General features: G+C 39.3%; 1 protein-coding gene across 10 annotated transcripts in view; it reads left to right on the top strand.

Annotated features, from left to right (window-relative positions):
• Positions 1-15,340, top strand: part of GREB1L (GREB1 like retinoic acid receptor coactivator) — a 143,923-nt gene that overhangs the window by 86,221 nt on the left and 42,362 nt on the right. For 6 of the 10 annotated variants that reach the window (XM_076329868.1, XM_076329863.1, XM_076329867.1 and 3 more), the window contains 7 exons: positions 2,461-2,637; positions 4,573-4,710; positions 8,150-8,284; positions 10,212-10,349; positions 10,684-10,803; positions 12,565-12,702; positions 14,467-14,652. In XM_076329868.1, coding sequence (XP_076185983.1) covers positions 2,461-2,637; positions 4,573-4,710; positions 8,150-8,284; positions 10,212-10,349; positions 10,684-10,803; positions 12,565-12,702; positions 14,467-14,652 — 1,032 coding nt within the window. The remainder of the gene's footprint in view (positions 1-2,460; positions 2,638-4,572; positions 4,711-8,149; positions 8,285-10,211; positions 10,350-10,683; positions 10,804-12,564; positions 12,703-14,466; positions 14,653-15,340) is intronic. The other 4 variants (XM_076329873.1, XM_076329870.1, XM_076329869.1 and 1 more) reach the window with 2 other exon arrangements.

Raw genomic sequence — 15,340 nt, 5'->3', positions numbered from 1 at the left:
GCATTTTCATTTAAGAAGAAATATGCTCATGCAACTGTAGAAGATGAGCTATCTATTTTTCTGTGGATTAGGGGACAAATTCTGCCCTTGGTTCCACCAGGGACATTGTTCTCAATAGGAGCTCTGAGGGCAGTTTGCCTCTCAAAATCTAATACATAGGGGGGAAAAAAAAAAAAACATTTACGTCATAATTGGTTACGTTTTTGAGCTTTAAAATTTTAATACAAGAATGCTTCTTGGTGATTGAAGACAGGCGTATATGCACCTAGATTTCCTGCCTGGCTCACAACTGGTACACCTTTTAACAGGCTAGTAAAAGTGATTTAATGTATTTTGGCTCCTTTAGCCTGTTTTGAGTTTATTCTCTCATTTCTCCCTGCAGTCATTGTGCTGCCTAGAATATACTCAGAAAGACCTTTCAACAGGGAAGAAATTACAATAAAGCATAAATACCCTGATTTAACCACACTGTTTAAATTCTGGTCCAGACTAGCAATATTTTGCATAACTATTGAAAACACCTCCTTTTTGTACTTATGAGCTTTAATGTTATTTCTCCCTTAAACACATTTAATATGCTACTACACTGTAAACCTTTGGACCTGAGGCAGAAATCCCACTGGCCTGAGTTAGATGGGAGCTGTGGTATGATGTGCCCTTGCTGGGTATGGTTGGGGACGAGGGATCATGGGGTACTCTGGTGTATACTGCCATCCTCAGAGGAGCTGCTCCCCCACTGAGCGGGGGAAGTGTCAGGAGTTGATCAATAAGAACTATCTGATAGACAGACGGGTGGTGTTTAGTCTGATTAAATGTGGTACTACTTGTCTTTGTTGGTAAGCCTTCCTCCCCTCCTCCAGCTTTGTATCCATCTATCATCTCTGATATGATTTGATAATGCATCTAGTGACTCACAACTCTGCTCTGGCATTGCTGATGTTACATATTTAAATGCCTCCAGGCCTGTGTAACTGGTACCTATGAGCAAAGAATTGACTCGGTAGCTCTGTGAGACCCTGATGACTGTTTTCTGACAGCTATGGAGATGCACCAATAGTTCCTGTGGGTTGCAAGGGAGAAGGGAAGGACTGATTCAGTCCCAGGAGAAACAGGATGAAGAAATCTACTTCTTGGCATCCTCAGCAACATGATGGTAAAAGAAGATAGTGAGGCACAGTAAGGCTAAAGACAATGGCCTAATTAATAAGAGTTTTATGGAAAATGCATCTTGTTAAAAAGACTGAATATCTTTTTCATAAAACTATGAATTTGGCTGACTGGTAGGAACCAGTATTCTCCAAGGTGCTTGGCATTGTGGAAAATAATGATACTAGTGAGGATGAGAAATTGGTTCTGTTACAGATCTTGAACTGATTAGTAAATGGAAAAAACAAAACCAAAGCATTTCTGTTAGGTACTACTCAGCCCAGCACTATCATCAATCATTATTGATGTTCCAGAAAGATTATAAAATATTTTTTCATTAAGGGTTGAAAGTGATTCAGAGATGAGTGGAGTGGCAAATAAGCCAGAGGAGTTTAATTGTTCAGCATTAGATTATAGAGGGCTTATTTAAACAAGGATTTTAAGGCAGGCCCATTTCAGAACATGCCCTGTGCTTTGTTCTAGGAGATGTTAGACCGCTGCCATCTATGTGCAACATTGCCATTAACATAGTTGTGAATGGCGCTGGAAATAAGGGTGCATATAATCCTCAGTCTGGACCCTGTCCTCCAGACCTCAACTCAAAATTTCACCCCCTTCTGTGAAACCATGTTGGAAATGTTGCAGAAAAGCGGTCTTCTGTGGTTATTCCTAAATATGTTACTTTCATGAAAGGTTGTAGGTTTTTAAAAAACATTCTGAAGCACTCCTAACTTTTGCCATGACAATCTTGACGTTAAATGATTGCTTTTAAGACCTTAATAAGCTGTAAGGTCCAGCTTACTTGGAAAATGCCTTGTATAAGGAGTCTCAGAGAAAATTCACTAGATATTAAGGTTAATTTTAGCCACATGAAGTTGTAGTGGCTACTATGGGTTAGCCACTGTTTTGAGAGAGGGAAGCATGCAGCTTGGATCCTATGTTTTTTAATGTAGAAATGTGGAAGTAAAATAGGCAACCCTCATAGAAATTTCCTAGCGTGGGATCATAGCTTCCCCCCTCCAAGTAGTTATTCCTCTCTGCACTGTGTAGAGTGGAAAATTGGTGGTAGGATTTTGGCATAAGTTAGTATGACCTAGAAAGATGGAAGAGTTTCAGAAAAGCTAAGACTAAAATCTGCCTGTATTTGGCTGCTTCCTGACACACGTGTGCTGAGCAGGGCATCTACAGAAGCTGTCTGGCTGAGGCCTCCAGTCGCTCTGAAATGGATGTGCAGGTAGGTTAAAATGGCCATATTCCTAGCAGATAGCACAAGTCATTTAATCCGTGTGTATACCTTCTGCTTCATTCTTCCAGGATTTTCTGGGAATTGTATAGGCTGTGGAGAAAGAGGATTTCGATACTTCACAGAGTTTTCCAATCATATCAACCTGAAATTAACCACTCAGCCAAAGAAGCAGAAGCACTTAAAATACTACCTAGTAAGAAGCTCCCAAGGTGTACTGTCAAAGGGACCCCTTATTTGCTGGAAAGGTAATTAAGGTGCCTTAGGTGTTTTTTTTTTTTTAATATTAGTGTGATGTTGAATGAGAAATTGAAAGTTGCTGTTGAAAATATGTGCATTCAGAAGTAACTGTGGAAGATTAATTTCTTTACCACTTGAAGGAAAAATTCCCACTGATTTCAGTGAAGTCTGGATTTTGCCAAAGAGATTTATTTAAGTCCTAATAGTTACCATGCAATCGTAAACGGTCTTCCTCCATCTCCCTATGCTTTCAGTGGGAGCCCTAAATCTGCCCTTCTTGCGACGTGCAGCCATCTTGGTAGAAGAAATAAGGTTGCTCAGTCTGCTCATTCTTTTCTGTGCCTGAAGCAAGATGACTCACAGCCAGGGTTCCAACATTAGCTTTCCACTGATATTCATCTTAGCAGGTGCAATTCAATCTGTCTAATGCCTGAGGATAGCTAGCACGCCATAAGATTAACAAAGTTCGGGTCACCGATACCAGGGAAAGAGGAGAAATCTTGCATACTCTTGCCATTTACGGTGTGTTTTATGCTTGGGCTTACCCTCTACCAGAGCAGCCTGTGCAATATTGTTATGTGCTGAAGAGATGACATTTGTCACCGCAAGGCAAGGTAGCCATGGGGTCTGTTATTGGAGGATGCAGGTTTTTGGAACTAGAGCCATGCAAAGACTCAAGGAGAGAATGGTTTACCTACTTTCTGTCTACTAAGTTGGTATATATGCAGACTGCCTGTCTTCCTCAGCTGTGGTCTCACTCATTAAAGACAGAGTTTGATCTGGTGCCTGTTGCCAAAGAGGATGATGTGAGGAGAGAAGAAGCTCCACAGGACACGCATCTGAAGACTCACATCCTCATGTGAATGGCAGCATGACACCAGAGAGAGATGGTTATCACCGAGCTGTATGAGTGATTATAGTACTGTATCAGTTAGCGGTTCAAAGGGATCCTGGCTTCAGCTGCTTTTCTCAGTTACGAGTATAATTAACTACTGCTTTAGAGTGGATGTGTTTTTCAGCAGTGTTTTTCACAAAAACTACAGAAAGATTTAACTTGGTAGTCTCTTTTTGAAGTTCCAAATACAGAAAAAGGAAACCTTATTTTAATTTTGGAATCCTTTTTCTGAAACTCCTCCCTGATGTTCATGCAGTTGGGGTTGGTGTGTGTCCTGGTAAATGCTGTCAGGGGTAATGCACATGTGGAAGAGGCAGATAATGGAGTTGGTTTTGGTTATATGCTGATTGCAGGTGCTTAGAGCACCCATGAAAGTTTAGAAGATCGACCAAGAATCGACCTCATGGGCATTATTTTGATAGGCTCTGTCCCCATATTGCTACCATCCATCTGGTAACCCTTCACTTACATTAAAGGTCTAATTAGAAGAAGAGAAACGCTTTTAAACACCCCCTTCTCTTCAAACAAAACCTGATTAGATCTCAGTTTTAAAAATGGATTAATGTGTGATTTTTAAGGTGACTTTCTCTTCCCCCAACTCAGTTTTCATCCAGACAGACACTCACAGCACTGGGATCTCCCTGAAAGTTTGGTGGAGGCTTACTGAGAATCTGGGTTTCAGCACAATTACTCTTTTTAAAGGCAACATATGACGGTTTGTATAAAGGTTGTGCCACAGAAGTCGCTGAGTGTTTCCTGGGATATGCCCGATACCTTCAGATCTCTTGGAAGCTGCGAACTGAGGGCTCTTGCCATTTTGCAGCATCTGGTCTGTATTTGCCTGGCCCTCTGAGTGGCCCCCAGGGAGGTTTTCTTAATTAGAAGACAAAGTTGACTAAACTGCGAGAGCCGTATTTTCGTTGAATGCTGCCATTTGCCGCTGTTTGTTGTACGTGCTGTATGTATGCTTTTAACATTTTGTCACCTTTCGCCACTGTGTTGCTGAACTTTCCTACTGGAAGGCAGGCCTTGTTAATATGTACTGTAGCTGCTTCGTTTGCAGAATGTAGAAGCAGGCAATCATCTGCTGCTAGCCTCTCTGCTAAACCAAATTCTTCGGTGTCACCGTCCACGACCCCAGAGGGTGGATCAGCTAATGGATACAAATCAGGGTTCACTCAGACAGGTAGGAGCTGAAAGTGCTATAAAGATAACCATTGGGGGTGGTAAGTTACCTCAGATATTGGTGGTTCAGGGATGCTGTAAACAACTGGGTATTTACCTCAAGCCGTGTATAGATTACAGCGGGGAGGATGCCTTTCAAAATTCGCTTCGTGAAAGATTAAGACCCAGGTGAGGCTGAAGGTTAGCTTAGTCCTCATAAGAATAGTCGATTAAAAAGTATTAAGAGATCTTTTGATTAATTTATTTGATTCTGTGTCTCCCTGTGTTTGTTTCATTTAATTTTTTGTAGAACTCAAAAAAACTTGAATTACACATTTATAGGGAGGTGTTTACTTAGTATATAGACTAGGTTATTTGTCTTGAAAAGGAAAATAATCTTCTTTTGGGGCTAAGGGGGTAGCTTTTATTTATATGCTTGCTTATTTATTTATTTATTTAAATTTTATTTCACACAAGGGTGTACTTAGAATAGCAATTTCCCCATACACATACAGTGGTTTTGTGTTACGTGAGCTAGCATGCATCTCATAACTGTTCCAGAAAGCTATTAATTACATACTTAAACAAGGAGAAACTATAAAAATCAAATGGACATCGACTGACAAAGAAGCGGCTTCTTAATTTCATTTATTTATTGCAAATAGCCAAGGTGCTTTTCTTTGAGCTTTTTTTCTCATTGCTTTATTGCAGCTTCATCTATGCTGTTATATGTTTTTGTGTCTGTTTTGTGCTATTTCTTGAAAAATTAAAATCAGGAGAAAACTTTCTGTTAGTTGTTGTAATTGGTTGATATGTATGTACCAGAACATATATTTCTCTGGAGGAGTATGAAATGCAGATGAAAAACCAGGATTGTTAAAATACTTCTTCCACTTACAAAGTATGTTAAAAAGGAATAACAAATCAAAGCTGAACATACGCATTCTTATGAAATTGTAATCACTGATCAGTATGTTCAGAGACACTTTCCCCAGGTGGTCACCCCTGTCTCTGTTTAGGAAGCTGTATGCTTTAGGCTTTGGTGAAAATGAAATGAGAGTGTTGTTTAAACATCTACATTTCATTGCATGATCCATTGGCTTCCAGATCCTGGCATGAGAACTGTGCAGATGCATGAGAACCTATTTATTTGAAACAACAAGTGGTCCAATATTTACACAGCTTTGTCTTCTATTGTACCTGCCAAGTTAATAGATACACCTTTTATGTACTGCTTTCTCCTTATCACTCAGTGCGATTTTCAGTCTGCTTGGTTTTTCTGCGTGTCACTGTTTGTACTCTTAGGTCACAGTTGTCAAAACCTTTTCATCTCATTCTACTGTTATCTTCTAGTGAAGATAATGCCACATGCATACATATGAATCCCCTGTGACCGGGAGAAGGGGGAAGGGCCCCTTTTTTTGGTGGCGTGAATTCTGACATGTGTCGCCTATGATGGAGGTCTGACTTTTTCTCTCCTAGGCTCTGCATAGCTGTACTTTGAGTTGAATTCTCGGTTGCTTTAAAATGGGAGTACTTATTAGCAAGTTGCTTTCTGAAATTGTTTTCAGTTTATTGTCAACTCATATCCATTTTTTCCGTTTAAAGTTGTGTAAATATTTCTGTTTTCTGTTTCTCCAAGTTCTAGAAGATACCTGTAGGTAGACAGTTATGGGCATACACAGGGTACTGCACTGAAATGGTAATTTCGTGATAGAAATTAGAATACAAGAGAATTTTGAAATACCATAGTTAAAGCTGACATTACGGTGTGGCCATGACATTGCAGTCAGGTGTTGGGTCCCCCTTTCAAAACAGAGTGGGAAGATGCAGTTCCCTTGCAGAGGAGAGGTGACTGGCAATGCAAAAATGGCTGAAACCTTGAACAGAATCAAAAATTGAGTTTTAGGCAGACACACAAGAGAGAAAACTTCAATTCAGGTGTTAGAAGGGTGTTAAGCAACTAGAAACAGGGTTTTACAATAGAAAGATGAACAATTTTAATAACTGGTAGTACTACAAGTTCTGCTTAAGTACCAGTGTGATGTTTAAACATATACCAGCCACATCTGCATTCATAGATGAAATTTCAAGAAAATATATTAGAACTAGAGAGAAGAAAAAAAACCCCTAAAGCTTCTGGACAGCTTACTTTGAGGAAAGCTTTAACACTGCATATTTGCTACATCATATTTAATGAGACACCAGTGTTTTCCTCCAAAGCCCCTGACCTGGTGGTCTATTTTGTTAGCCATTCAGCATATTTCCTGTGAAGGTGACAAGGTTTTCTGGTGGAGCAGCAGCAGCAGAGGCTTCTGTGTTCGTTCCCCATCCCAGTTACTCCATCTGGCAAAGCAGACTCTCCTCCCCACCCTCCTCCGCCAAATGGTGTGTGGCCTGAGTGTGAATGTATTTGGCAGATCAAGTTGGTCTTTGCCTTCTGTTTTCTTTCCCTGGCTGTTTTACTAGGACATCTGTAGGTGAACTTAGCCTACTTTGCCTACTTGTTGCAAACTACTTTCTGGACAAACGCTGAGTTAATATTCTTTCACCCCAGTTACAAGAATTTGGATTTGTCAGTGTATCAGCATCCGAATGTCAAATTTTTCTTGGAAGTAAATTGCAGATATTAAATGCCTGATGTTAAAGTAGGGGCCTACATGCTGAGAGGTTTGGAATCAGTTCTGATTCACAGTTTTATACTGGGCAGGTATTAGAATTTGTTTGTTATTCAGTTTATCCATCTATAAAATAGGGCTAATATTTTTCAGCCTTGGTAAAGTGCTCTAAGGAGTTGCTGTTTGTTAATTCATGCAAAGAGTTTGGGCTCAGATACTCTTCATTTCTTACCCAGACTTATAAATGGGCATACACTTTTCATAGCCTTATAGACAGTAGTGCTGCAAGGAGAGTATGTGCTTGATATTTTTTTCTGCCCTAAATCAAGCTCAGCTGTGTCTGACAGAGGTTCGATAACTTGTTCTTGAAAATCTCAGGTGAGGAGATTCCACCACCTTTTTAGGCAACTTATTCCAGTGCTTATTGCCTATGCTTGCTGGGGGCAAGTCACGTGAGCTCTTTGCCTTAGCTTTCTCATCTGTAACATGGGATAGCTGTGTTTACTTGCCTATCCCACAGGGGTATTTTAAGGAGCAATGAGATAGCCCTTTCTACAGTTAAAATATGTTTCGAGTGTATGTTCATACAAAATATTGTGAAAGAGATCAATCAGTAGATTATGAGATTCTATAGAAATGCCCAGTTAAATGTTTGTTACAAATCCTAAAGGATACCAATGCACAATGATTTTTTAGGCGTGTAAAAAAATTGTTTGCATTATATGCAGAGATGAGTCCAGATAAATGTATGAGACTGATCATGTGTATATAATACCAATTACATACACACATACATATATATAGTTTTTAATCATTACTTAATTAAACAACTTCTTTCCTCAGATTCTTCAGTATTCAGTCCAGCAAAATCGTCTTCTGCTGTTAACTTAAGTGGAACTCAAGACCCATCCCGGAACAAGAACGTTGTGAAACCTCTGGCTCTGTCAGTACAGCTCGTAGGAAAGGCATTTGCTGCAGGTACAGCTTTGCTTTCCAGGATAGCTGGGAGCCAAGGGAATTATCAGCTTAACAGCCAAGAAATAAGGGAGTCATCTTTTTGGTGGAAAAAGGAAAGGAAAACATTCACTACACTAGCATTCTCCAAAACTCTCATATTCTTGCAGTCCTCTGCACAGAAGTTTTCCATGGCCGTTACTATCCCCAAACTGAGCCACACCTTGGCTTTCAGATTTGACATTCTGGTAAAAGTGTATGTCATATCCCTCTTTGCACTTCCTAAGATATCTAGGAGAGCATAAAAGTCACCTCTTGATATGACGCTGATTCTTGCCTCAGTAACTGAGAGCTGTGTTGTTCTGCATTTGTAACAGGTATAGTTCCTCCAGATACATTAAGTGGAATTTAGTCTCATTTAAAGGAGTTTTAATATCTGTACTGTTTTAATTATTTATTTCTGTTTTGTGTGTTTAATAAATTGGAACCCTCAACTGTGGCCTCTAAATCCCTCACTAGTACTCTGTTGTGATATTCTGGTTGATTATTACTTTAGCTGGTTAGTCCTTTAAGCAATGAAAAAAAATTATCACACTTATTCAAGCATGCTTCCCTGTAATAAGAAAAAATATAGATTTATTTGGTTTATAAATGCACATGAACATTACATTTTATAAATGATGTATTATATCTGCTATTTTATACAATATATAGTTATATATATATAATATTATTATGTTGTATCTAATGAATCATTAAGAGTTCTTTGTGTAAAATACCCTTTTCCCCTTCCATATTTGTGTAAGAAAGAGAATTTATTATGCACTGAAATTACTTCCCACCATTTCAACCACTTCTGTAACTGACCCATGTCCGCTGTATCTGTCCATACCAAATCGTTGACTCAGAGTACAAATGGGGAGCTTACAGTGGGCAAGTGATATTATTCAAATTTTGCTGATTGGCAACCTGAGAATCTTGTGCCTGAATTTATTTGGATGACTATGGCTGGAGAGTTCCACGTTACCTTGTTTCAAACCAAATACCCACATCTCAAACTCTTTCTGTTGCAGCTGACATCAGCAAGCTGCTGCACCATCTCCTGCTGTTGCTCCTGGAATACGTTCCTGGGAGCGAAATCCTTGTGGAGCTGGCAGATACGGCAAGGAGCTGTAGTCCCCGCTGGGCTCCATGTCTGCTCTATGCAGTTTATGCTATTTTTCTTTTTCTTCTGCAAAAATTAGGCTCTGAAAAAGAAAAAGAAGAAGCTCAGAAGCGTGAGGATAACTTCTTGTGATCCTCTGTTGTTGTAGTTTCATTTCGTGATCTGGATATAGTGGGTCCTGGCAGGGTGTCAGACCTGCTGGGACTGGAGAATTGTCTTAGGCAGAGGTAGCAAAATTAAGCATAGTTTGCCTCAGTAATCCTTAGAGTATGTATACTTTACAGCAAACTGTCCTGTCTTCTCTGCCCAGTCTCCCTTGCTAAAGCTTTAGATTAGAGCCCTGTAGTGAATTACTGTGTATGGCACATGGACGACTGGCAGAAAAATATATAGGTGCACCAGAGAGGCTTAGAAATCTTTACAAACTGAATTCATTATGTGCATGTTTTTAGATTTTCAGTGTCTAAAGAAATGTGTTGCAAACTTCCCAATATTTTTTTTTTTTGTGTGTAATTTTCTATTTTATTTTAGTGGGGTTTGTTTTGGATTTTTTTCTTCCACCTATCCTCCCCACCCTGAAATCTGGAGGCCCCGTTTCAACGTTAGGATTTTACAGCCTGTGCCCCAGATTATTCTGTGCCAAGTACACTTCATGCTTCCCTGGACTATGTGTCTTTCAGTCACGCATCTTGCCCTGTTCTTTGTGTCTGCATGCCGCAGTATTATTTTGTTTGTTTGTTTTCAAGATTGTCTCAAGCCACACACTCTGTATTTTATTGTACTCAGCTCCTCTTTCACTGCGTGCCACTGATGTTGCTAATGGAAACGCTAATGGAGGAAGAAATAATGTATTGAGTTCTACAGTCTCTCGGCCAATGCCTCACTCGACATCTCCAAGCCCTGGCTGTGCAGCTGGAGACCAAGGTAAAGAAAACCTCTCCGTTCTTTTATTTTAAGCTGCTCTGGCTGTTGAGCCTGAAATTCATGATTTTGTTCTTCTTCCCATTATTGCTGTTTCTGCAATTCAGTCTTTACAGATCCATTTGGTTTTTGGCATGACCATTAATGATAATGCTGTACTTTTTAACACAGGTAACATTTTTCACATCGTAGTCTGGCTTTGTGTAAATGTAGGTGTAAACCTCTGACGCTCTGTGGCGTGATACCAGCTCACCACCAATGTGAAATGGAAATGTGGGCTGGAATCTGGTCATTTGGGAGGATGGGGTTCAGAGTTAGTTTTTGCTTTCCTTCTCAGCATCAATGTCCAGTTCTGGACCACCAAAGAAACGTCACCGGGGATGGTCTCCTGGGTCCCCAGTCCCTCCTCCTGGCTTAGCGGTACCTGTTCCTACAATTCGGCCTTCGGCAAGAACAGGTAAAACTTGAATCATGCAGATTTCATTTGTAGAAAGCTGTACTCGGCCACACCAATAGCCCTGTGCTGCTTCTCTTAAGTGTTGCACAGAAAACATGACTAAGCTTGTTGAAGTAGTTAAGGACACCATGGAGAGTTTCTCAGATGCCCCAGAAAAACACACATGATTGCCTGGTTCTTGTTGCCATAATCTAAGATGGGACAATGGGAAAGTTAAATTATTGGAGGAGAGAGAGGAAGGGAAGAGGAGAGTAATATTAATAAGGATCCAAAGCTATCTAAGTCCCCCAAATGTAACTCAGTTCTTCTAAAATTGCGCAGGTGTATGGATATATGAACATATTTGAAGGATTTCCATTAGCCTTCACCTTGAATGTTGTGTCTCAGTCTGGTGTGGCATGCTACAGAAACAGTACACTCAGTTCCTGAACAGGAAAAAGGGCTTTATATAATTTTGGCCTAACAAAGGACGCTGATGTCCACTAGGTCATCTTCAGTTACAAGCATAAAGTTTGTGAGACCAACTGTCTGTTGTGCATGGAAAAGCTATAAGAGGGATATGTAACATCATGATATGAAACAGGATTAAATACGAGTATGTGTGAATACTCATCAATATCCATGTAGGTACCTCTTTATACATAGCTATCAACAAAACTGTTCACTATTTAAGCACTTTTCGGTTGTGGGATTCAGAATACTTTGTAAAGGGGAGTAAACAATTACTTATTCCTGTCTCTATAGAGTGGGAGAATAAATATACAAGGAAGAAAAAAAAAAATTGTCAACATGCACAATATATTTTTCACTCTGCTTTGGAGGGCTTGATTTTGAGATATTTTGGAATTGATTTTCAGAGACACTCATCATGGGAAGAAGGGTTACATGGCAGTGCAGGCCTGCCTACTTGAGCAGCTCAAATCAATCGCAGCTTTTGTAGATTTCTAGCTTCAGAGACCTGCTGAAGATACGTGATATAAGGCAATCTCCTCCCTTTTGTTGAGTTTGTCTCCACAAATCCACTACCTCTGCTGTGTACTCCATTTTCCATGAGTCTTTCGTAGTGTTTTTTTCTATTGGATAAACAATTCCACTGCTAAAACATATGCATGCATGCATGCATTCATTCATGCTGCCTATGATGCTTTTCTGTTGATGGCATTGTTTGAAAAATCTGTTACAAACCACCAAATGAAGCCTGAGAAACTTCTGAAACAGACCTCACGCTGAAACCTCATTACAGATTACAAAATTCTTGCACTTTGTTTCTTTTTACTTGTGAAAGCTGCTTTTGCTCTTTCATGAGTGAAGCCTAATTTTTATCCTTGTAGCAACTGTCTAAGGACAACTTTGAGATTTTGGCCTGTATTTGTTTTTCTTATCTACATATATTCTATGTCGGAAGTCAAAGCAGTCTCTTCCCTTGTACTGAGAGGCAGTACTGAGAGGTAGCCTCCATCTTAGAGGTGGCCTTTTGGCTTAGTACTTGGCTTTGTTTGAAGATGCATATTCAAACCTGTGTTTTCCTCTCTCACTCCCACCAACAATTCAGTGGTCAGAAAAAGTTTTATTTTAGGGGTGGGGCTACAGGAGGATATAGGCTCTTAATTTAAATTACTTAAAACTATAGCAGGAAATGCAGAGACCTTTTGAATTTTATTACAGTTAGTGATCTGCAGTAATTTTTTTTATTTGTTCATACGGCCAAATCACAGTATGAGCCTTTTAGTAATGGAAGCTTCTCTTTTCTTTATTTTATAGAGCCTCTTTTGTCAGTCCCAGTTCCTCAATCCATGTTAACTGGAATTTTACAGCCTCAACCCATCCCAGCAGGGGAGACTGTAATAGTTCCTGAAAACCTGCTGAATAACTCGGGAGTCAGACCAGTGATTCTGATAGGTAAGTCTTACACTGGGGAATCAAATGCTGCATTTTGAATAAATGCATGCTCCCCAAGGAGAAAGGGGTTTTTGATTTCTTTTTGTTGGTTCTGGCATTAAGTACAACACGAAGTCAGTTTGTCATGGATAGTTTGCTTTAGTTGCTCAACACTTAAAATTGGAAGTTAAGCGATTTCTGGAGAGCCTGATTTGCAAATGAGTCACAACTAGGTCAAATTTATACAAAACCTCTGGCCAAATTGAAGTTTTGTACAAATAAGATTTTTGTAAAATCCAAGAATAGAAGTATTTCCATGCAATGAAAATAGCTTTCCAGTGTAAACAACTTACAAAACAGGCAAATATTTCCTGCAGCATTTATACTCCAGATCTTGATGCCCAGGGGATTCTGCATGAGAACCAGAAAATTTATTTGAACTGACTAACCAGAAGTGAATCATAATAACTTTTTGTCTTTTGTAGTCCATACTTCTTGTAAGCAACTGAGATAACAGATCAGGCTTTTAAAATCCATTAGCTGTATAAAGTACGTTGTTAACCCTTAGAAAGACATTGCTTTTACTTTAAAAGCATGACTCATAATGCGAATGTCCCTTTCAAGCTGAGCTACTTGGTCATACTACATAGCAAAGATGGGTCGGCTAGTACTGCCAAAATTTTTTTGGCTCTTTAAATCTCTTTTCAGTCCGGCATCAAACAGATGGTTGTATAAAGTAGCTTCAGTGTTAACAGAACATGCCTGTGAATCCAATCCATGGCATAGTTTATCATTCCTGAAGAAATGGAGAAGTTCTCCAAGTCCTCACTTGCACAGATAATCCTAATACACACAATTCCCAGAGAATTAACAGGGCCGTGTACTAGTAAAACCATCAAGGATAGGGTTACACTTCTTCTGGTTTGTTTTGCTTAGTGCTGTTTTCTAGAAGCCTATTCTAAAGCTCTAACGTGGTGCTCTAACGGTTTTCAGAGAAACACTTCCTTATTAAAGATGAGGGTGCCTACAGTCATCAGCTTAAGTGCAAATTGAATGCGGCCCTTAGGCTCTTGGAGAGTCGCCAGTTAAGTCCTCAGTTAGGCTAAATGTTAGTGGTCCTGAGAAACAGCGTCCTATGAATAGTACAGAACCAGATGTACCCAAATAGATGGGTTTGGCAAAATCTGTGTGGAAATTTTTTTGAAATGAAAACTTTCTCAAGGAAAAGAGGAGTTAGCCTGTGCTCATGTGCTTTACCTTACAGAACGGCATGTTTAGTTGTTGATGTTTATTTACCCTGTTTATGAAAACAGAATGGAAACGTGGCAAAAAGGTTAAATCAATCACAGCAATACCACAGTGGCTGAATCAATGCTAATGTGACTTACGCTGCTTTTATAATGTTAAGATCAATGTACTTTTCCTTCCATTGATTTTTCTTTTTTTGTACACTATATTATGGAGAATCTGTATTTAAAGGTCAGGGTAAGACCTAAATAGATAATATTCTCATTTGTATTTGGATAACAATAATTATTATACTGCCGGTATGCAGTTATTGTTAGTTTTTGCAAATGTATGTAATCACTTGTAAAATACAGCAAAGGATCACTGGCCTATCTCATTTATTTTGTAAGCAATTATAATGCCAAGAACAGTCACTGATGCAGTATATTTTGCAAGATAACATTAAGGAGAAGTTTGGAAATGTATACATTGTGCAACATTTCATGTAGTGGTGTATTTTGTGAATTTCTGGGGGTTTTTTTGTTTCTTTTATCAAAGGTTATGGCACTTTACCTTATTTCTATGGAAATGTCGGTGATATTGTTGTAAGTCCCTTGCTGGTGAATTGCTACAAGATTCCACAGCTGGAAAACAAGGATTTGGATCTCTTGGGTTTGACCAGCAGTCAGCTGCTAAGTGTGGAGAACATGATACTTTTAACTATTCAGTATCTTGTCCAACTAGGTAAGCAATTTGTCATAAGCACTTGTGTTTATTTGAGACTGTCCTTTTTTCTCCCCACCCTCTTTATGTCCGTTTCAGAGCCAATTTTCTGGCTATTTTTGTGCCTGGAAGAGGTAAGTGGCTCCATCTAGTGTGTGTGACTTTGCTACTTTGTTCATCAGACTGAAGAAGTTAAGTGAATTTAAAGGCTGATACTGCTTCTGCTCTCCATATGGGGATTGACCAGGTCACCTTTGTGAAAATGGATTTGCAATGCAGATAACTCATTTGCTTAGGGTATCAAACCATCAGTTATCACAGCTCTTTCTAAGGACACTCAGTCTGTTTTATTCAGTTTTGTGACAAATGCTGGCAGATGTGTGATGGTCATCATTGTTTTGGTGACAGCACCGTTTACATGAAAACCACATTTGTTATTCAGACTAAGGCAAGTGATTCAGTGAATATCTCATTCTTGTAAGTGTTTTTGAAATGGACTCTTTGCAAGTTTGAGAGCAAACCAGCAAACCACATTTTCTTTCTCTTATTGCAGGTCCAGACATTTTCCCCTATCTTAGAGTAAAAAGCAGCAGTGTTAACAGTAAGGTTTTAGAAGCTAAAGAATAATGCAGGATAGTGTTGGGAAACTTCTCACAGCAGTCTCAGTCTTAACTTCTGTATTTGAAAAGATGCTGCTTATCATAGAGGA

Source organism: Aptenodytes patagonicus, chromosome 2 (assembly GCF_965638725.1).
Source record: "Aptenodytes patagonicus chromosome 2, bAptPat1.pri.cur, whole genome shotgun sequence".
NCBI classification, from domain to species: domain Eukaryota; kingdom Metazoa; phylum Chordata; class Aves; order Sphenisciformes; family Spheniscidae; genus Aptenodytes; species Aptenodytes patagonicus.
The sequence above is the reverse complement of the archived record's forward strand: the minus strand, read 5'-3'. Positions and strand labels throughout refer to the sequence as shown.